This window comes from Lissotriton helveticus, chromosome 4_1 (genome assembly GCF_964261635.1).
Source record: "Lissotriton helveticus chromosome 4_1, aLisHel1.1, whole genome shotgun sequence".
In the NCBI taxonomy this organism is placed as follows: domain Eukaryota; kingdom Metazoa; phylum Chordata; class Amphibia; order Caudata; family Salamandridae; genus Lissotriton; species Lissotriton helveticus.
In genome coordinates, this window is record NC_136063.1 from 579,361,102 (window position 1) to 579,384,022 (window position 22,921).

General features: G+C 42.2%; 1 protein-coding gene across 1 annotated transcript in view; it reads left to right on the plus strand.

Annotated features, from left to right (window-relative positions):
• Positions 1-22,921, plus strand: part of ARFGEF1 (ARF guanine nucleotide exchange factor 1) — a 972,411-nt gene that overhangs the window by 866,058 nt on the left and 83,432 nt on the right. Inside the window, exon 34 of the mRNA XM_078687191.1 lies at positions 22,841-22,919. Coding sequence (XP_078543317.1) covers positions 22,841-22,919 — 79 coding nt within the window. The remainder of the gene's footprint in view (positions 1-22,840; positions 22,920-22,921) is intronic.

Here is a 22,921-nt window from a genome sequence, read left to right on the forward strand (position 1 = left end):
CACACCAGAAATACATGCACTGCCGATGGCGCGGGCAACTTTACGCCACCGAGTATTCCTCCTTTGCTCGTGGGACACTCATATGGATTCGACCGGGCACCCTGTGGGCGGTCATGGACACACAGATTGACTCAGAGGGTAGATACGTGATTGCCCGAAGCAGACTTGATGGGCGTCCTGTGGTGGTCGCCTCTATATACTCCCCTAACACTGACCAGGGCAAATTCCTTGATGGCCTTTCCACGAAGCTGGCACCTTGGCATGGGATCCCGTGGATACTTGGGGGGGGGGGGGGGGGGGGGGAATTACAACTGCATCCTAGATGTCGACCTTGACAGATCGACCGCACCCGCGGCCACTGCCCAAACACACACCACCACGAAAGCTCTCCTCACCTGGGCCATGCGATGGGACCTCCGGGACGCATGGAGGGCTCACAACCCTGCTACACGGACGTACTCCTACTGGTCTGGGGCCCATGCACTACATGTCCGGTTAGACAGGTATATGATCTCCACTGACCTCCTCCCGCTAGTCACAGACACTCAATATATGGGCCGCACGCACTCGGATCACAACCCACATACACTAGCGATTGCTTGGGAGAACCGGCACCCACCTATCCCCACTTGGCGCCTACAACCAGACCTCTTGCTGGATGCGACCTTTCGTGACTCCCTGCTCACACAGACGGCCCAATACTTTGAACTTAATGCTGACACAGCGTCCTCCCCCCAGATCGAATGGGACGCCTTCAAGGTAGTGACCCGGGGACTCTGTTTGGGTACGCAGGGGCACATTAAGCGACAACTAGAAATCGAGCTGACGCGTATTGAGACTGAGCTGCTAGATCTCGAGCGCGCTACGGAGGGAGATGCGGACGCTCGGCTGACGGAAGCCAGGGCAGACCATGATCGCCTCCTGGAGTGTTTACGCACCATTAACTTTGCGGCACATTCTGCTCGCATGCATCGTCAAGGTGACAGACCTGGTAAGCTGTTATCCTGGCTGATTGCACAGGAGTACCGTTCGCCTTCCATCTCGGCGGTTCGAGCGGTGGGAGGTGGGTTACTTTATACCCAACGTCAAATACACAAGGCTACTACTCGGGACTATATCGTTCCCGTTTGCGCGCCTCAATGTCTGACATTGCCGAATATCTCCTACCCGTCCCTCTGCCCACGTTAACGGCTGAGCAACAGGATGACCTTGGAGCACCCCTAGACCCCGAAGAGCTCCGCGACACCATATTTAATCTTTCGAACAGCAAGTCTCCGGGACTGGATGGCTTGCCGGCCGAATTTTACAAGGCCGCCTCTGACATCCTTATTCCCCAACTGGTGAAAATGTACGCAGCAGCGACGGACGATTTTCACTTGCCCCCGACGCTTAATGAGGCTACCCTCGTGTCTCTGCTCAAACCCGGCAAGGATGGTGAGCAGATGGGATCCTACCGCCCTCTGGCCCTCCTTAACACGGACTATAAAATACTCGCCTCCTCGCTCGCTCGTAGACTAGCTCCTATGGTACCCACATTGGTGCACCAGGACCAGAATGGGTTCGTGCCGACACACCACACTTCCCGTAATATCCGCCGCTTATTCCGACTTCAGGAATATGCCCCACGACAGTGGCCGCGCGCTGGATGTCTGGTACTAGACCTGGAGAAGGCGTTTGATTCCGTGGAATGGCCCTACCTGCGAGCGGTCATGGACAAATTTGGACTGGGAGACGACTATATGACCATGGTTGGCCTCTTGTACCGTAGACCTACTGTCCGCGTCCGCACTGGCACTCTCCTATCTGACCCTATACCTGTGCAGAGAGGCACCAGACAGGGCTGCCCCCTGTCGCCCCTGTTGTTCTCCTTAGCTGTGGAACCCCTGGCCGAGATACTTAGGTCCCGAGGGGAGGAGTGGGGTATACCAATGGCGGATGGCCTACATGTGGTATCGTTATATGCTGACGATCTTCTCCTTTATGTGAAAGACCTCAGTGATGTTCCGGAGTCCCTCACTGACATTTTTGGCACCTTTGAGGAAATGTCAGGCTTGAAGGTCAACTGGGCCAAATCGGGGGCCTACTCCTTTGACCCGAATACACCAGAGAGTGAGATACGCATCAGTGGTGTGAGCCTGCAGTGGTATCCCACGACGTTCAGGTATCTGGGGATACATATTTACCGGGAACCTGCAGACATACTGGACGGAAATCTGCTGCGGGCGATTGCATCCATCCGATGCAGGTTGGATTCTGGAACACGCTGCCACTGAACGTTCCTAGTCGCGTAGCTCTGACGAAAATGATCGTCCTGCCACGACTCCTATACTACTTTGCTAATATTCCAGCATACGTCCCCAACCGAGTGTTTCGAGACCTCGAAGCCTTATTACGAGACCTACTCTGGAACAAAGGCCGACCATGCATCGCTCTGGCGAAGCTATATATGCCAAGCGGGGGACTGGCTGTTCCCCATCTGGAGCTGTACTATCTTGCAGCGCAAATGTAGTGGGTGTCGGGCTGGCTGGGCGGAAAGGACTTGGGAGATACGGCCACGGATGTCGCGGTCTGGACACAGTTACAGATCCAGGTGCTGTTTCACCCACTGACCAGGACTCCGCGCCCGTCGCAACTGCATCTTGCAGTAGCGCGCAGATGCTTCCTCCGCTGCCTGCGCCTAACGCGGGCGATAACGCCCTACGCCCCAGTACTCCCCTTATTGGGTACCCCGACTGCGACAGGGACTCTAACGACTGTACAACTTGATAGCTGGACCGCAGCGGGGGTGGAAACGTTGGGAGACCTATACTCTGACGGCGGCGCCCTCCTCCCCTTCGCCACCCTTGTTGATGACACATCTCTACCGGCTGGACAATTCCTATTACATGCGTCCCTCACACGCACGCTGACTGCCACCTGGGGCGATATTACTGTTGAATTGCCCACTCATAATTTACTGCAGTACCTTCACGTCATGAGTAATGGCACGCACATAATCCACTGGCTAGCGCAGGCTCTTCTGCTCCATACCCATCCCACCACGGTGCAACTGAGGGAGAAATGGGCGACCGACAGGGGACGAGACTGGACGGATAAGGAATGGGCAATGATCTTGGCTGGCCCGGTTAATGTCCCCCGTAACCCCCGCTTTAAAATCATACAACTCTACTTACTACAACGTGCCTACCTTACTCCGGACAAGATAAACAGGTACTTCTCGGTCACGGATACGGCCTGCACTCGCTGTTCCCAGATCGGAGCGGACCTCCTCCACATGCTCTGGCACTGTCCCACCCTTCAACAATACTGGGACGGGGTGACCATGCTACTGACACATTGTACTGACGAACGAGTGCCAAGAACGTGGGAGGCCTGTATATTGGGATTATACAAACGTACACGGCTGAACAAAGTCCAGGCCCGGTATTGGGATCTTGGGCTCATCACGGCCAAGCGACTGCTCACCAAACGGTCGAAAGCCGACACACCTCCACATATCCGACACTGGAGCCTATCGCTGGTAAACTGGGCACGGGCGGAAAGCGCAGCCTTGCGACGTGAGGAAACGGCAGGCCTCAGAAAATTCCCGATTGCACAACACTGGGACGCTATCCTCCAATCCTTTCAGCAGAAATGTGTAGAGCAGGGGATCACATGACACAATGTAGGCTATCCCCGCTTCCCCGCGCAGCGATGAGCATCATACACTGATTACATCTGGCGGGTCCTTCCCGTTTCCCACTTCCCCCATCCCTGGTCCTGCTGCGGTATTGAAACGTAGCTGTTGCTGCACTACTCGCTGCCTCCATGACCCCCGGGCCTTGGCTACCGTATGCTACGTGCCCGGCTGTCTGGTGATGACGGATGTGTAGTCTCTTCCACGCCCATGTCCCCACTCACACTGCCATAACCAGGGGTCTTACCACCGACTACGTACAGATAAATACTATCCTGTTACAACAGCCATACTCTAACGCTGGGAGCCCCCCCTTATGAGCATGACATACAGGCGCGCCCCCTGCTGCGCACCCCGAGCTACCCCGCCCGCTGAATAGCTACTGACATATTGACACCACATCCCCCCCCCCCTAACACATGGCTACCTCCGCCCCACTCCCCTTCTCCCTCTCATTTGTATTTCCCGAGTTACTGTTATAAATGTTATCGACCTCTTGGTCCCCCACACCTCTGGACCACACCCTTCACTACTGCTTCTCATACACGCTGCGTCTTGGGGTCTTTGAGAACACCTGTCAGGGCCGAGGTGATCCTACCCGGATACGACCACGGACGCCGGACATCCCCAGCAGGCCAAACATGATATATACTCACCCAATGACCGACACGCTTACGGTGCTATGCACAATCGTCCCTCCTTAATGCTGTCCCGCACCCTTTTAGGGTATGTGCTAACTTGTCATCCTTTATGTGACCTACAAGTGTTATAGCGGGCCACGGCTTACAGACTGACATTGATGAGCGCTGACATAGCACTGTGTTTCTGAGTTTGCATATGAATGAAAAAGAGAAAAAGAAGACCTACAGACTTACACTCATTATTTTCACTGTGTATTATTGCATTGCTGAATGTTCGCATGTTTATAAACTTCGGAGTCAACCACTTAAACGCCGCCGGACCCCCGGGTAGTCGGCCCTGTGGCTGTGTTCATTCCATACTTGTGCTGCGACTTTGATAATGTGCGGCTGGCCCGGATGGGTTGTCAGCAGAACGCTGTGTACTGAATGTTTCCAACAATAAAGGTCTTTTATAAAAAAAAAAATTTTTAATCGCTTTTCTTTCCTCAACTAAATTTAAGAAAGATTTCTCTTCGGTTCTCAATTTACATGTTAAATTATTTCTAAAAGCATACTCATAAGTAAGTTCATTAGTTACAATGAAAAATTCCCTCATCTGTTTAGCATGTTTATGTTTATTCAAGCCCTTATCAACTTTTAAGTTAGCAAAAATCTCATAAAAATTAGATTAATAGTACTCCAAGCGACCTGTCTGATAAAATAGACTAGCTATAACACTACAAGTGATGCCATAAGTAAGAGGAAGCATATTATATGTGACCCCCTCAGAAACAGAAACGGGTAGTTTCACACAAATGTAACAATCTTTAACATCCATAACCTTAACATATTCAGATAAAAATCTTGAAAAAGTATTACTAGAAAAATCACCAACAGATCTATCTTGGTGGATCTCTGGTTTGTGCTCAATAACTCTGTTAGACTTGCCTACAACATTATGATTATCTTGTTTTGCTACAACTTTACTAGTCATATTAGTCTTGTATTCTTCTTTATCAATACCAAAAGGAAAAATGACAGCTAAAATTAACCAGACCAAAACTATTAGAATCACACATATAGAAGACATTTTGCAACATCTCCTTAAGATAGAACATCTGGAATTATTATTATTAGAAGGCATCTTTACTCTGAAACAAGAGCCTTACAAAAAAAATCAAAAACCAAAAATTATCAAAAATTAATTATTAATTACAAATACACCCCCCTGTTTTTACTTTTTTTTTTTTAAAGAAAACCCTACTTTTTAACAGCTTTTCTTCGACCTTGCGTCTTACATCAATGTGTTTTTACAGCTAACACAATTTCTTCGACCTTGTGTCACCTAACACATTTTCTTCAGCCTTATGCCAAATAAAAATTTTCAACTCTATATGGAAACAAAATTAATCATTGTCACAAATGTCATCCAAGTCTTCCAGACGACTACTACTTACTTCTATTACTGGTGGAATCAAGATGTAAGACCATTTAGGCGACTTGTATTTTTGGTTAGGCCTTACTACCCTTTTTGCCCTTCTGTAATCACCTCTATTTTCTTTCCTGACTGATTTTTCTTGTCAGAGTCTCCCTTTTGACTTGATATTTCGTTAACCTGCTCTTTTGATCTGTTTATTAATTTAAATTGTAGACTCTCATTTTCATTTGGCCAGTTATCTCCTTTTCTTGATAATTTCTTCTTTGGTTCAGTCAAGTTACACTCTGCTCTCCAAGCTCTTTTTCTTGAACTTCTTAGTTTAGATTCATCATCACTTTCATCAGTTCCACTTTCTGTGATTTCAGCTTTAGATTCAGGCACTTCCTTACTCGGCAGTTTCACTCTGTTAGGAACATCATCCTTATAGCTGGTACTCGGATTGCATCTTCTTCTTTTTCTTCAATTACTTCCAACTTCCCAGTTTCAGAATTTTTGTTCCTGCCTTCAGAGCTTCCAATCTGCTTTTCAATACTCTCCTGATCTTGTATCACCACTTGATCAGACTCTTCTTCTGCTTCTTTTTCTAGAATATCTTCATCATTTTCAGAGTCTTGAATCACAATTTCTTCAATGTCTTCATTCAACGCCTCATTCGCAATTGAATTTTCCAGATGTCGACCTTCTTGTCGATCTTCAGAATCTGGATCTCTTTCAGGTGCTTCTTCAGAATCTGAATCAGCTGTAGTATCACCTTCGTCAGGATTCTCAGGTGGAGCTACACGAATGGTGTGACTTGCATGAATCCACCTTTTAAAACCTCTACACTTTACTGCATTTGTTGTGACAAGTATCACCTGTCTTGCCTTTTGCCACCTGGATACTAGACAGTTTCTTCTTCGGTGAACTTTTGTCCTCACCCAGTCTCCAGGTAACAGATCATGAGCTTGTTCCTTCTCTCTCGTTAACACTTCAGTTCCCACCTGATGGAACACAGAAGTCACGACGTCAGAAAGGCTCTTGCAGTATTCCAAAATGACGCTATCATTAATACTCATTATTTTACCAACTGGTACAAAAGCTTGTCTCATGACTCTACCCATAAGAATTTCATGTGGGCTTAAACCTGTCTTTTTATCTGGAGTACTTCTCAAAGACATCAAAACAAGTGGAAGTGCATCAGTACACTTCATTCCTGTAGCTAAACACATTTTGGCAATTCTATTTTTGATTGTGCCATTCACTTGCTCAACAACACCTGATGCTTCTGGTCTGTAAGCACAATGGAGCTTTTGCTTTATGTTCAATGCTTCACAAACCAATTTTAACAATCTGTTTTCAAAATGTGTTCCAAGATCAGTCTCGACCGTCACTGGAAAACCGTACCTTGGTATGATTTGCCTTAAAAGCAATTTAGCCACAGTAACCGAATCATTGTGACGTGTTGGGAACGCTTCCACCCATCTCGAAAACAGACCGATAATCACCAGAACATATCTCAATTTGTTATGGGGTGGCATGTCAATGAAATCCATTTGTAATATGGTAAAAGGACCACCCTCCCGTCCTATGGTTCCCATGCTCACAACTGTTTTTCTGTTTGGGTTGATCTGCTGGCAGATCAAGCATCTTTGACAAAAAGATTCTGCAATTAGTCTGAAGTTTGGATTGTACCATGTTTGCCTAAATAACCTAATCATTGAGTCTCTTCCAATGTGTCCTGGACCATGATACATTCTAGCCATGTCAGCAATCATGCTATCTGGCATAACTGGTCTGTCATCTTTGTAAACCCAAATTTCATCTTCCTCACGCTGTCTGCAACCTGCTTTTAACCATGTGTCTTTTTCCTCATCACTTGCCTCATCTTGTAAATCTTTTACTCCTTGCCATGTCTCAACTACAGATGTTAGCATAAGTGAGTTCAAAACATGTTCATTGTTTATTTCCCGATTGATTGACATATTATTCTTCACGCAGAATTTCGCGATCTCATCAGCATATGCATTTCCCTTTGTAATATAGTCATCGCCCTTTTTGTGTGCTGTACATTTCACAACAGCAATTTTCTCTGGAAGCTGAATTCCGTCAATTAACCTTTTTATCAATTCAGCATTTCTTATTGGAGTTCCCGCAGAAGTTAAATAACCTCTTTGAGACCAGAGCTGGCCATAATCATGGACTACGCCATATCCATACTGACTATCAGTCACTATGGTAACTTTTAATTCTTTCGCTCTTTCACATGCACGAATCAAAGCAATCAATTCTGCTACTTGAGCTGAATGAATTCCTTTGAGACAGGAGGCTTCAACTGCATCTGCAACCGTGCAAACAGAATATGCTGCTCTCAGAACACCTTCATGTTGTGTTGTTGTGGGATACTTGTAAAGCGCACTGTTACTCTACCCGAGTGTCCTGGCGCTGTAGACCGCTGGGGAACCCGTCCTGGTTTTCCCTGTGTGATGGTCCCTTTCTGGGTATCTCCAGGGTGAAATCCGGCATCCCCAGCGTCTGTAGGGGGCCGTTGTAGAGATGAGGCAAGCTTAATGCCCAGAGTTACCGAGTGTGTTCCCTGGTTAGAGTAGGCACTGAGGCGAGAATTATCGAGTCCGTTGACCCTGGTCCAAGACCCTGCCACGTCGGGAATTGAACCCTGGTCCCGGGCCGTTCTCTGCTTACAGGTCTGCCGCCTCTAACCAGTGAGCCACACCTCTCCACTCATATGTTCTTAAGCATGAACCATCAACAAAATAAACAAAATCAGATTCAGCTAAAGGAACATCTTTAATGTCCTGTCTGGGTTTAGTACAATATTCTAAAACATCTAAGCATTCGTGATCAATGTCATTTTCATTTCTGATTTCTGTTACAATACCATCAGGCAATAATGTGGAAGGATTTAAATTCACACATCTCGCAATCGAGACATTATCTGATCCCAGAATAATCTTTTCATATTTAGTTAACCTGTTACTTGTCAAATGCTGTGTTTTGCTTCTGGTAAGAAGAATTTCAACTGAATGGGGTACATACACTTTTACTGGGAATCCCATGATTATTCCTTCCCTCTGTTCAAGGCTTACAATTGTTGCAGCTACTGCTTTTAAGCAGCCAGGTAATGCTTTTGCAACAGGATCAAGAACTGCTGAGAAATAAGCTATTGGCTTTCTCAATTTTCCATGTCTTTGAATCAAAACTGATAATGCACATCCTTACCTTTCACTGCAATGCAGCTCAAACTCCTTCTCGTAGTCTGGCATACCTAAAGCAGGTGCTTCACACAGACTTCCTTTTAACTGTTCAAAAGCTTCTAGCTCCGTTTCTGTTAGGATAATCGGGTCTTTTATGTCTGTTTTTGTCAGTCTCTGCAGTGGTTTTGCAATTACTGAAAATCCACTAATCCATTGGCGACAATAACCAACCATTCCTAGAAACATTCTGGCCTGTCTCTGTGTTTTTGGAGGTTGCATTCCCTGAAGTATTTTAATTCTCTCAATTGTTACTTGCCTGATTCCTTTTGCAATTCTGTGACCAAGATATTTCACCTCTTGTTTACAAAACTGTAATTTTGCAGGAGACACTTTATGTCCCTGTGGTGGAGTGAGCGTAGCGGGCCGGAAAAGCAGGCGAGGAGGCCGTATGTAGTGGGCAATACTGGTCTTTTATTATAGAGGAACAAAAAGGAATGTCACAACGGGCAGATAAGGAGGCTCCAGGCGATGAACTCCGGTCCTGGTCTTCTGTTCTGCTCGGGGTCTTCAGGCACTCCAGGGACGGCTCCGATGACGGGGAGGATCCACGGAGGGCAGTAAGAGAGGGAAAAAACAAGGGACCGTTAGTCCTATCCAGAACTCAACGCAGTATATACCGCTCACCGTCACCCGGATAGTGCGAGAGAGAGGGCGGAAAGAGGCAGTGAGGAAAGGAGGGTACCGGGAGGAGGGAATAAAGGTTGGGGAATAGAGAGGGTGCCAAGGCGGGACGTGAGAGGGACGGTTGGGGCTGTTGTGAGGTGCTATACACGTAATTTACAGTGCAGGGGAGGTGAGACTATGGAGAAAAGGGGAGTATTTACAGGGACTCCTAACGAGCAGGGAAAAGAAGGCTAAAGGCACTCACGCGGTCCGCCGTAACTCTCCAGTGAGTTACGGCCGCTCTCCAGCCACCTCCGTAGGACTCCACCACTCTTCAGTCCACACGTCTTCGTCGCACGTCTGCTTTCCTTCTCCGTCTCCAGCCAGAGGGTCCTGCCACGAAACTCCGACGGCGTGATGTCCTCGATCCTCGGTTTTATCCTGTGCTGACGCTGCCTCTGGGGCGGGACTTCCGGGGTCAGCGAGATATGATTCCTCCAGACCTGGTGCTCTGGTTGGTCCCTGCGGGAGAGAGAAGGGCGGGGTTTCGTTGGTAGTGGCTGGTGTTCCGAGTCCTGTCTCGGCTATGGCGTTTTGGCTGCGGGGTTGTAGTCCAGGTGGAAACGGATGAGGTACGTGCGGGGGAGGGTGGCCTCCAGTTTGGGGTCTTCGAGACGCCGTCTCACAGTCCCTCATCTGCCAAATGATTTAAAAGAGTAATGGGATCTGTTACACAGTTAACTCTTGTTTTTGCAGCCACAAGGAGATCATCAATATACTGCACTAACATTGATTTTCCAGGTAAATCTAGATTCTCCAAGGATTTCTTTAGCAACTGATTAAAAATAGATGGACTTTCTGTATACCCTTGAGGGGTACGACACCATGCTAGGATACGGTCCTGGAACCTAAACGCAAAAATTTGTTGGCTTTCTGGATGCAATGGAACAGTAAAGAATGCATTACAAAGATCTATAACTGTATACCATTCTGCATCATGCGGAATCTGATAAAGAATTACCGCTGGGTTTGGTACAACTGGGCAACATGGAACAACTATCTGATTAACCTTTCTCAGGTCTTGAACAATCCTTTAAGTTCCGTTCGGCTTTTTTATTCCCATAATCGGTGAGTTGCATGGACTACTCTAAATTTCTTTTAGAACGCCTTGTTTTATGAACTTTTCAATTACAGGTATAACACCTTCAATAGTTTCTGCTTTCATTTTATACTGAGGAATGTTTGGAAAATCTACTCCTTGCTTTACTGTAATTTTTACTGAGTCTACATTTTTCATCAAACCCATTTCGTTTCCAGTTAAATCCAAAATTTTAGCATTGACTGTCTCTTTTAATTCTTCAGGAAGATTTTTTATCAAATGCAGGAAATGATTTACTTTCCTCTGCTTCAACCATTAACATTGTTAATCTGTAAAGCCCATCTTCTTCCTGAGTTTGTAGCTCTATACCATCCGGTGAGCAATATATTTTGCAGTTCATCTTACAGAGTATATCCCTTCCTAACAAAGTTTACAGGACTGCTGTTACGAACTACAAATCTATGTTTATCTTTAAATTTACCAATTTCAACTTTAACTGGTTCTTTTAAATCTGTTTTAATTTGTTGGTTAGCTACTCGAACTATTTGGATCTTGTCCCCAGAGAGAGGTAGGTTTTATATTTCCACTGATCTAACAGTATAACGGGTAGCACCAGTGTCCACAAGAAAAGTGATTTCTACATCGTTCACTTTACCATTTACAAATGGACCAGCCTGATCTACCTCAAGAGTGCCTCCAAGCACACACTCTTCCTTCTCTCTCAGGCACCGTCATAAGTAATCATCAGAATCACTCCCTACATTTTCATTCAACAAATACTGTTGAGAAACATTTTACACATTCACTCGTGGTGATCTGTTTACCTGTTCACCTCCGCAGAATCCTGTTTCTGTATTGTACCTCTGCACATTTACACAATTTGGAAGTGGCGGTTGTGGAATCTGACTCTGCTGATTCACTACCTGTCGCTGTAGCTGTTGCTGCAGATTTATCTCATTCTGCATCTGTGGATTTAATGATGCATTTTTAAAATTTCTGGGCGGATTCTTACATTCGCGCTTCCAGTGTCCAATTTCGCTGCAATTAAAACATGGGAGTTTTTGCTTTAACTCTTCAATATTTCCCATCAATTTTGGCTTATTAAAATTACCTTTAAATTTACCTTGATTCTGATGAACATTTTTGTTTTCTAAGGTTGCTATTTGCTGTTCAGCTACCTTTACCTGTGCCCACATTGCCTTCTCTTTCAGCTTTTTCTGTTTTGCATCTATTTCATCCCTGCAATATTTTGCTTTTCTCAAAATGTCATCAACCGAAAGTGATTGCCAACCAACTATTCCAGACCTAATCATTTCACCAATTTCAGGTCTTAATCCATAAACAAATCTGTAAATGAAATGGCTCATATCCTTCTCACTCAATTTTTCATAACCACTGTATTGTTTAAATACCAGTAGTAATCTTTCATAGAATGAATGAATGTACTGATTCTTTTGGCTCTTGATTTGTTCTATCAATTTTAACCCAATCAACTTCTTTTGGGGGAATCTTATTTTTCAACCAGAAAATTACTTTATCATACAGATTACTAACATCTGCTGAAGGAGCACCTGTTACCTTATCTCAAGCAGGTTCTTCTTTGGGCCAATCTATAGAAATTGTACATTCTGTCCAAAGATCTGACGGGGCAACAATGTCAAAGAATCCTTCAAGATCAATCCACAGAACTTTTGAGACCTTAACAAATCTGTCTACCTGTCGATACCATTCCACAGGTTTTTCTCTCAGCCGGGGAAAATCATTTGTAAACAGTAAAATGTCCTGTCTTGACCAAGGACCATGCACATATCCACCACCAGAAATTTCTCTCATTGGAAACTGACCTGCTACCTCTCCTCTTTCTCTCCTTTCTTCATCTCTTTTCTTTGTCCATGTTACTCTCCACTTACGTAATTCACCTAATCTTTTTAGAAACACAATTAATTCTTTTATGTGAATACTTCTTCCTGTAGTGTTCATGCTCTCAATGTCTTTTTCAGAGAAATCCACTCTGTAACTTTTTCCCAAATTTTTCTGTCTACTCAAATCAATTTCCAATTCTGCAGCTAATTCCTCCAATTGATCATATTTTGTTTTAGTTTTCCATTGTATGCTTTTGCAAATAAACAATAATTCATCATCCTGATATTGCTTTAAAGTGTCAGGTCCAATTGTGCCAATAATTAATTCCTCCAAATCTGCTTTCAGTTTTGCAACATCAAGTAATTTAAATTCTGAGCTTTGTGGGGAATGCGTTAAATCTATTTTATTTATGCTCTTTTCCGGAGTACCAGAATCGGATTCTGCACCAGATGGAGTTTTATTCGAGAAGCTTTGATTAAAAGTTAAGTCAGGCATCGTTGTTTTCTCTCGGTGAATTTCTGATAAATCTGAATAAAATTTTTCAGCCACTTTCTGAATTTCTGCATTTAATGGAATAGTTAAAGCTGAATGTCTAGTTTCTCTTTGATCAAACACTGGTTGAACAGGTCCAATTGTTACTGGTACCATTACAGCTTCCATGCCTTTGGTTAACTGCTGTATAAATTCATCTTTTAATCGAAAATATTCTGAAGTATTTGGCATTTCCTCACATCTTTCTGTTTATCTGTCTATATTTCTTGGGGTATCATTTCTGTGAACTGGGGTTTCAGCATAATTTCTGTTTTCCCCAGACATACTGGAGTTAGATCTTGCTTCTACTCTTTCAGGAGTTTTTGCATTATTTGGAATTGATCTGGGTGATACCTCATCAATAATCTCTCTAGGAGGAGCACTTGGTGAAGTTCCTGGAGGAACTATCGGAGAAGACCATGTACAAGCTGGTTGATAAGGAGGAGGCTTTTTCGGTTTTGTAATATAAATCTCTTCTAAAACTACATCTTCTAATTCTCTTTCTTCAGCATTATTATTTTTCTTTTGGGCATTGCTTTGACTAGTTACCTCACCAATTCTTGCTGGATACAGACCCTCACATGCATTACGTCTCCATCGACGCATTCTGTCCTCATGAGTTTCCTAGTTATGTCCAATCTGGTACCTCTTGTTATGCCTCTATTCTCTCGTTCCAATTCGAACATCTCATCCTTCCATTCAGCTAAAGCCTCAAATTGTGTAGGTCTAGGCTTTGGTTCAAGAGTTATAATTTTTTCTCTAAGGTTTTTCATAACCTTAATGTTAAATGACCCATCTTCCGGCCATGCTAATACACCATCATTCTTGGTATATTCCATCCAATTCTCAATCCACAGACAAGTATGATAACCATATTCGCCTGACATATAAGCTGCAGGTGTTTTGTACTTATGAAGTAATCTTCCACCTCGCGTTTTAATTTTCTTGTCAGGTTTAAATTTATTTTTCAATTTCTGAAACTAAGAAAGCTTCTTTTTCTCTTTCATGTAATAATAATCCATGTTTTTAAAATGATTCCGCTTACTTTAAAATAGATTGTAAATGTTTCCTGGTTGTTCCGCAAAACCAACCAATCCGTGCGTGAAACTCACCCACAAGCCAATCAGGTTAAGCTACGTCACTACTTTGCTCAACCAGTAGAATTGCTGCTTTTCAGGATAAGCCAATTAGCTGCTAGCTTGGCTAGTCACATGAGCCAATCGGTGTGCGAATACTGTGACTTATGCTAGCCAATCACAGCGCGACACTAGTGACGTATACTGTCGCTGCAGCCTTTCTGTCCTTGCTCCGCTACGACACTGACCCCTCCTTTACAAAATATTTTCACAGCGCCATTTTTAATAAAACTTTTCAATGGAATTCAGTTAGTAACTCCAGAAAAACAAGCCATTTGTCTGTTTCGCTAAAATAAAGTGATAGCTTTTACAGTTATTCAGGTATTCTTTTTGCGTGGAATAGACGACGCTATTCTCACAGAATATTTAAATTCGTTGATAAAGTAAGGCTACTCTACCCTTCTAGCAGGTAATAACGAACTCGTTTCTCTCTGAATATACATATAGTAACAATTCAAAGTTTGACTTGATCGATATTACAAAATCATTTACGCACATTCAGACAGAAAAAATCCCTAACCATACATACATAAATCTTGGCAGGACTTTAACCAACCAAAGAAAACCTCACTCACCAGTAAAATAGACAACGCTACCTTACCTTTCACTCAAGCTCGGATAAAATCTACTATTCTTTTCACAGTGAGTTTTAAAACAGGCTCCAAGTCCCTATACTCAAAAGCTACAATTTCATAGACAATATTCACTATACATTCTACTTTACACACCTAAGATCCCTAAACTTGTGCTGTACGACCACAACACTAGTGATATATGACAACACCACTATTTTGAAACAGAAGAAATGCACTGTGCAACTTCACCTGTTACACTACTCTTGCCGGCACAAATAGGAATTTTCACACTGCTGGAAAAAACCTTTCGACTACATATAACAACTAAACAAACTCAACAAACTTAACATGTGTTAAACATCATTCCTATGTATTTACCATGTAACATGTCAGTTACCATAGCAACCGAACTCTGCTACCAAGAAATTGATCCAGCGCCCCTAAGGAAAAACTGTCTCACCAACGCTACCCAACTCCACAATACTCACCATTAGTCATAAATCACTCACAAGGCCCATAAACCAACGAGACAATTTTTGGGCGACTGAATCATGTGACCTAATTAAACAGAACTATTCAAAAACTATTTACAGTTTTATATACAACTGCAGTTTATCATTTCTTACCATGGTTTTAAACCTTGGTTCAGCTGATGGTAACTAGACCATGAATAAACAAGACCAGCTTGTTGTTTCAAAAATCTAATGTTATTAACCTTTTTATTCAAGAAAGAGCTTTCTTTATGAATCTTTATTTTATTAGCTAAAATGCAAGTTGAGAAAGCATATTAGACCAACACTTGAAAGGCAAATCAGTTAGCATGAATTAAAGAAAATAACAGTTTTTTTGTTTTTTTTTGCAGAGTTTTATATAGCGCGAACTAGAACCGAACCGAATCAGTTATCAGAGCGCTTTACATAGCACCAGTTACGTTACATGAGGACACACTTTCATTTTACTGCACGCTTTAAAACAAGTACAAGTAAATAAATAAAATGCACACTAACATTGACCCAAATAGACATCAAACAGATTTTTTTTTATTTTCATGGGCGCTGTCTATTTTTTAGCCCATTTAAAATATACTTGCACGGTTTCAGCAGCAAGTAATTATGCACTGCCCTTCTTGGGGAGTGTGAGGGGCACAGTTTTGTTTGCACACTAAAAATTTCATTGTCGACGCACTGTGTAAAAAGTAATGAATAGTATTTGTATGTATGTAAATCACTAGTTCATTATGCAGAGTTTGTTTGTTCTACTTATTTGTATTTGTCAGAACTGATGAAGCTGTAGGTATCTTGCATATTTGAACATAAGTTGTAAACCTGTACCTAAAACTCCAGTAGTTTGCAAGCTTCTTTGGATTCCAAAATATTTCTCAGCTAAAAAGAGACTCTAAACCGCCATAGGAATATTGGAATTCATTTGACTGATTTGCAGAAAATGTACTCCAGACAGTGGCATCCCTACAAGGGATTTTTAGGGCAGGTACACAGTCGCCGCCAGATCAAACAATTTGGACCTCATACAATAGACAACTGGAAAGAAAGTGCACACACACATTTTTTATATATATATCATTAGCGCTACCGGTTTTATGGTATTTATTTTTGTAACATTTCCTTCTTTATGTATCCATATTTATTTATTGACCATCTTATTGGTATTTAAACATATTTGTTTTGTGTTTGAGAATAAATAGAGTAAGAACACAGTATATTTCCACATTCATTTAACTGATAAACATGCACTCATACTTTGCTGCCTGTCGCGTTTTAGCAAACTAAGTAGCCAAATATAGCCAAACCTTACACCCACAGGTAAAGATCAGTATTATAACACATAATATTTCCACATTCATTTAACTGATAAACATGCACTCATACTTTGCTGCCTGTCACGTTTTAGCAAACTAAGCAGCCAAATATAGCCAAACCTTACACCCACAGGTAAATATCAGTATTATAAATAATACAAATATATGCTAACACATACCTGTATTCAGGGAAATTTGAACCTGTTTTTTTTAACTTCCATTCTGTGTATCAGCTCAGTTGTTGCCCTCGAAAGACAGCATGGAAAGTCACCCACAAGAAGCATAATTTTATGTATTTTTCCACTTTAAAATTAAATACACTCAAGAAACACATTGTTTTCTGTCTGTATTTATCTGTAAAAATCAGTAAAAAGGGATAACTAGGAGCCTTATATATATGTCACTGAAGAAACAAAGGTTAAAGTGATAGTTATAGTTGGGTATTTTAAAAAAACTTTAGAAATTAATGAAAAGACAGTGGGTTAAAGGGACGTTATAGTTAGGTGAAAATGTCAGTTAAAACATACTGTTTTAAAAGAACAAAACAACTGAAATTCACCAGTTATTGTTATCTCAAATAACTATAACTTGTGCCCTAAAGTGACTAACTTTTTGGAAGGTATTGTGAAGATTTATCAAATGGTGCCAAAGTTATTAGGATGACAACCAATGCTTTTCCAATGCAAATGTAGCACTAACTATAACTACCCAGTCACTGGTGTGTGTATGTGTATATATGTATATGTGTGTGTGTGTGTGTGTGTGTGTGGGTGTGTGTGTGTGTGTGTGTGTGTGTATGTATATATATATATATATATATATATATATATATATATATATATATATATATATATATATGTATATGTCTTTCAGACTTAGAGTGGTGCATACATTATGCAAAGAAGCAAGCAGAGAACTCTGGCTAGTCCTCAAGTTTAGGTGGCGAGCAGCTCCTTTACATGGAGAACCCTACAGCACAAGCAACATTCTGAATCTGCTCACCTCTAATATTTGTTTCTCTAATAGTTTTTAACCATAGGATTAGCACAGTACCATCCATGCCAAGCTAGAAAGCGACAAAGCCTTTTTGCCATGTTTACAGCAAAATCTTTAAGCATAGGATTAGCATAGTGCTATCCATGCCCAGCGGAAAAATGACAAAAGCCTTTTACCACATCAGGCACAGTATTACAGCTTTGGGTTTGTAAAATACTGTCCTAGCCACCTGAAATTAATAAAAGCAACCACTGATACGTGTTTCGCTGCCATTACAGCTCTTCAGAGAGCTATAGCTTCGTCCAGACACAGAAGCACTCTGTATAAGTCAAACCAATGAATTTTCAGGTTTATAGGCACACATAAATTATGCAAAAAGGGAAGCAGGGAACTCTGGGTATGTCCCCAAAAAAACTAACAGACTTTTATATTTAAGGTGAGGAGAATGTTGGTGGTATTACAGGATGCTCCATTTAGGAGCTGCTCTTCATCAAAACCAAAAAACTGCCCTAAGTTCCCAGATTGTTTTTCCCTGAAAGGTACTTTTTGATGTATGTGTGTGTGCAATTATGCCCACATGGACAGAAAGTCATATCTAAACATTTAAGAAGATCTGTCTGCTCATACATTTCCTCAAATAGAAAAATTGATGTGTGTAGAAAAGTGTTTTTTTTTCTTTGTTGCTGCCTGACACCGTGCTGCATCTGTGGTGTAAGGGCTTGGGGTAGTAGCACAATAGACCTGGGCAAGAGCCTATCTAAACCTCCCAGCGAGAGACAACTCCTGCTTTAGATAGAACGACAATGGAGAGAACATTTGCAGGAAGAGTGTAAAAGGTGTGGGACAAAAATGGGTGGCTGGATGAGGCCTGAGGAACATAGAGCGAGGTAAAGTACACATGATGAAAAGAAGACTGATAATTATATGTGCAAACATTATTGGTCTAGGAAAAGTGCATTATACTCTGCAGTTACACAGCTTAGTGGGCTAACTTATTATATTGCAGCATTTTTGTACTGCTTCGTATCCCTGACAAGGTCCCAAATCACCCAACTTTGCCTCAAGGTACTGGGGGCTCTTTCAGAGTGCGTGGCTGAAAAGGGTGTATGTTGTTAATTGATCACCGTGGAAGGTGTTGAGTGAAGGGTTTGAGGTTTAGAAACATGCTCTAAGCGTGGTGTTTTGGCATCGCTGCACTGTTGCTTCATGTGTGAGATTAGAGGTAGTGGAGTAGGCACAGGGTCACCCCTGCTAAGGACATTTATATTCAAACTACAATTCAGAGGTTGGATTTTCAGAAGAACTCATCCTTTCACCCATCTGAATTGAATAAAACTCTATGTGGTTTAAATAGTATCTATCTTTCCAAGGTGCTCTCCCACTGTTTTGCAAAATGTAGAATATCTTTTGGGGTTAACAGTTTAAAAAAATTCCCATGCTTAGAAATATTAGATGTTGATATTCACTCATTTATGGCTCTCAAGCCATCAATTATGGAAGAATCAAGGACTGAACCTGCCCTGCAGGATTTCAAATTTATGATGATTGTCAGCAATGCGAACCTAGATCACCATTTCCACAATTCTAATGGACTCAAAATGTAACAGCCACTACTGTAGCTTTCCCTAACCCACCTTCAGAAACCCTCTTGAGGATGTAAAACTATATGCCTCTCTTCTTTCACATCTGATCTAGTTAAGATAACATTTAATTAGATGTCAAATCTCTTGGTGGCCTGCCAATGCTCTGTCTTAGCTGCAAATGCATCCGTGACAACAGTAAAAGTTATGTCAGTAATAACAGTTTCTTTGTATTCCCAACCATGTACCTCCTGTTGCAAGCTCTAATCAAACGTTTCCACCTAATTTTACGCTTGTTGCCGTCTGTGGATGGTGCCCACATACTCATACTGAATAATTTTCTACTGAATCCAAATGCTCCTCTGCTATCCAATTGACATGCAACAGTGATCATTTCATCATATCTACCTTTATAAGTGGAGAAGTGTGGCTCAATGGTTAGAGCGGCAGACCCTGATGCAGAGGTCTAGCCCGGGATCAGGGTTCAATTCCCCGCCTCGGCGGGTCTTGGGCTCAAAATTCCACTGACCTGATAATTCTCGCCTCGGTGCCTATTCCAATCATGGAGTCCCACTCTGCAACTCTGGGCAATAGCTTGCTTAATCTCCACAACGGCCCCCACAACGCTAAGGATGCCTGGCCTCCACCTTGGGGGTGCCCAGGAGTGGACACCTCACAGGGAAAGCCAAGATGGGTTCCACAGCGGTATTCGTACAAGCGCCTTGAGACCCTTGCGGGTGAGTAGTGCGCTATACAAGTATCAATTTACATATAGTCATTCTTGACCATTAAAAACACAATAAAAATTATTTACAGAGATTTCACCCAAAAATCACATCTAAGCTAAAATATTTTCACTCATTAAAATCATAAGTTGTTAATACAAATAGCCCTGTAGTATGCTTTATGGCCTTTTTTTGCTTGCATGTTATGTTAGCATGGCTTATTAGAAGTTTAAGCTCCATTTTACCTTTTGCTACTTTTGCACACGACACTGCATAGTTGTTTTTGCAAGTTAGCTTTCACGAAGGTCTATACATGAGAAAAGGTTTGTTTTTTGACATCTCTAGACATACATCGGGCCCCCAGTCTGTACAGTGAGTGCTGAGCCAGCAAGGTTATCATAACATTTGAGCCTGTTTATCGGCATGTCCGTGTAACACATTCTCGACACAAAATGTTGGCAGCTGCGAGCCAAGCAAGATTCTGGCACCTTTATCATAGCACACTTGCTATAATTTCACACACTTGGAAGATTCCAGGGATGCAGAGAGCCTTGCTGATCCAGATGTAATTTACACTTACTGAGCGGAAAGGTAATGGGGTCCCCCAAAAAAAGCTCAAGAGACCTTCTTTTGTTTATAATACATAGTTCCTATATAGGGAGGGTGTTTAAACTAGGTGCTATATCACCTGTTTGCACTATCATTGTAATATGGTTCCTCCTTTTGTATTTTATGGAGTTGTAACCATGCTGACCATATTATTTTTAATCATATGTCTGCTTATGTTGACTAAAATTTTGTGTATGAGATCACGTCGTTAAAATAAATATTTTAACCTTACCGTGTCTCTTTTTCACTCCTGTTGTGGACGGGTATGAGAGTATAACAAAAGAGTGTTCTCACTTCTCACCATTCCTGAGATGGTCCTAAGTCGCATGTTCTAGGTTGTATAATCATTGGTTACTTTGCTATAGGACGAAGAGCTAATGTGACACTGATTGCTAGCTGGTTGGGGTTTCTATTTATTTTATTTATAAAGTTTTATATAGCGCTAGCTAGACCAGTGAGTATCGGAGCGCTTTACAAACACACAGAAAGGTACTGAGGTGAGTTTCTGGTACACCACAATTCACTAATGTCCTAGGTCTCTTTGCACAGTTCTTTGTATGAGCAGAAATCCTTGCAACAGCCCTACAGAGTTGATCGTACCCAACATTCACATTGTCTATAGGAATCCCTTGATGCCAACCAAATCTATATTGAGGAATCAAGCAGAACCTGCATCAAAGTCAAAAACATAGATCACAATGTATATTTTTCCTTAATCTCAGCACTTGAGTAATAAAATTCAGAACTTCAAAACATATCAAAGGAGACTCAAGACGCTGTGAATAATGCAAACACCCAAAATGAGTACTAACAGATCCTCCGCTGAGTATGGGGCGGAAGAATCGTTTTCTAAAAGAGGTGTACAGGGTGCAAAATAGCATAAAGTGCGTTGTTGACGGAAGTGACCTCCCATTGAATGGGCAGCACGGTAATGACACACACCAGGTAACAGCAATAGGGAAGGCCACTGAATAATGAATTGTGTTCACACTTAATCATGGGAGAAAACAATCTGAGTTCTGAGGCCTTTACCCATGTCAAGTATGGCTCCATGTCTTGGGTGGTTGAGAGCGGAATGTTGATCGAATGGTCACCATATCAAGTGCTTTCATGATCCTAGTTTCCATTCCCTAAATTCTATTTCCCTGTCTAAATCTCGCATCACCTAAAGAAAGTCATTTAAGCCCTAATATCCTTACGTGCGCCCAAGAGTCCAACAGCACGTCACGCCCTTCAGGAATCGGTAAGCGAGAAGTGCCCACCTGTCCATGGGGCCATGTTTTATACCTTTTCTGCCTAGCTAATCTCACTAAAAAGTATATTTTTCTCTGCCATCCAGTGTCCTCATTGGCTGACTGATGTCAGCTCATATGGTGTCATCACCTTTCTCCAAGCCTAGATCGGCTTTTCTTAGAGTCCATTGTCTCTTATTCTCAAGTCACGCAGTTTCCTTAAAATGATACTTTCATTCGAGCCACAGTACATGACTTCCTTGGCTTGGCAAACTTTGCCGCTTCCTGTCCTTGAGTCTGTCTCTCCAAGAGCACGTAAAACAATTTTCATTTGAGCTTGCAAATATTTTTCAACGTGGTAAAAGTTTCCATGCAGGGCTCTTGCTCTCTCTGGACAGGACTTGATAACGCCATCTTTACAATGTATCCTCTAGGCCTCACTCGAAAACTATTATTCAAACAAACACAAGACATCAATTAATTAGAGAATTGAGACCCATTCTGTTACCCACCCCCTTTGCTAATTATTAACCCATTAATTTATGTTACCTAGCTGTGCACACAAAGCTGCATTACATATCAACCTTCTTCTTTTAGGCCGCAGGATTCTCCACAAACTTATGCCACATAAAAGACGTAAAGACATAACTTAAGCACACAAAATAAGCACATACCATTAATTTAACAGCCGCATTTAATACTGACAAAGACAATAGACAAGGTTAGTTTATTATTTAATACGCACTTGCTTTTGCAACAAAGAGCAAAAAAAGAGCATTTTTAAAACTATGTTGGTTAATAATTCATCACAAATCAGTTAATACTGTTGTATTATTATGGAAGTTTAACTTTGCGAGTCAGAACAAAATATCATTCTGAATCTCGCTCCATAAATCCGCAATGAGCCAAAGGCACTGCCATGGATTTCATCTGAGGCAAAGGTGCGGCCATGCAGCCACTTTCATGTAAAAAAAAAAAGTGGAGTTACATTAAGGCAGTGTGATCTATAGTCAGTTGTTGGTTTTCAAAATGCATATCAAGCCAGATTCTCAATTAAGGAAGTTGAAATGTATATGTTCTGATGTTTTAGGATACTGTTTCTCAGAAATCTGTGGACATTCATGAAACTGTTCAGCTAAGAACTGCTGATAACAGACGGCAAACTCTACCC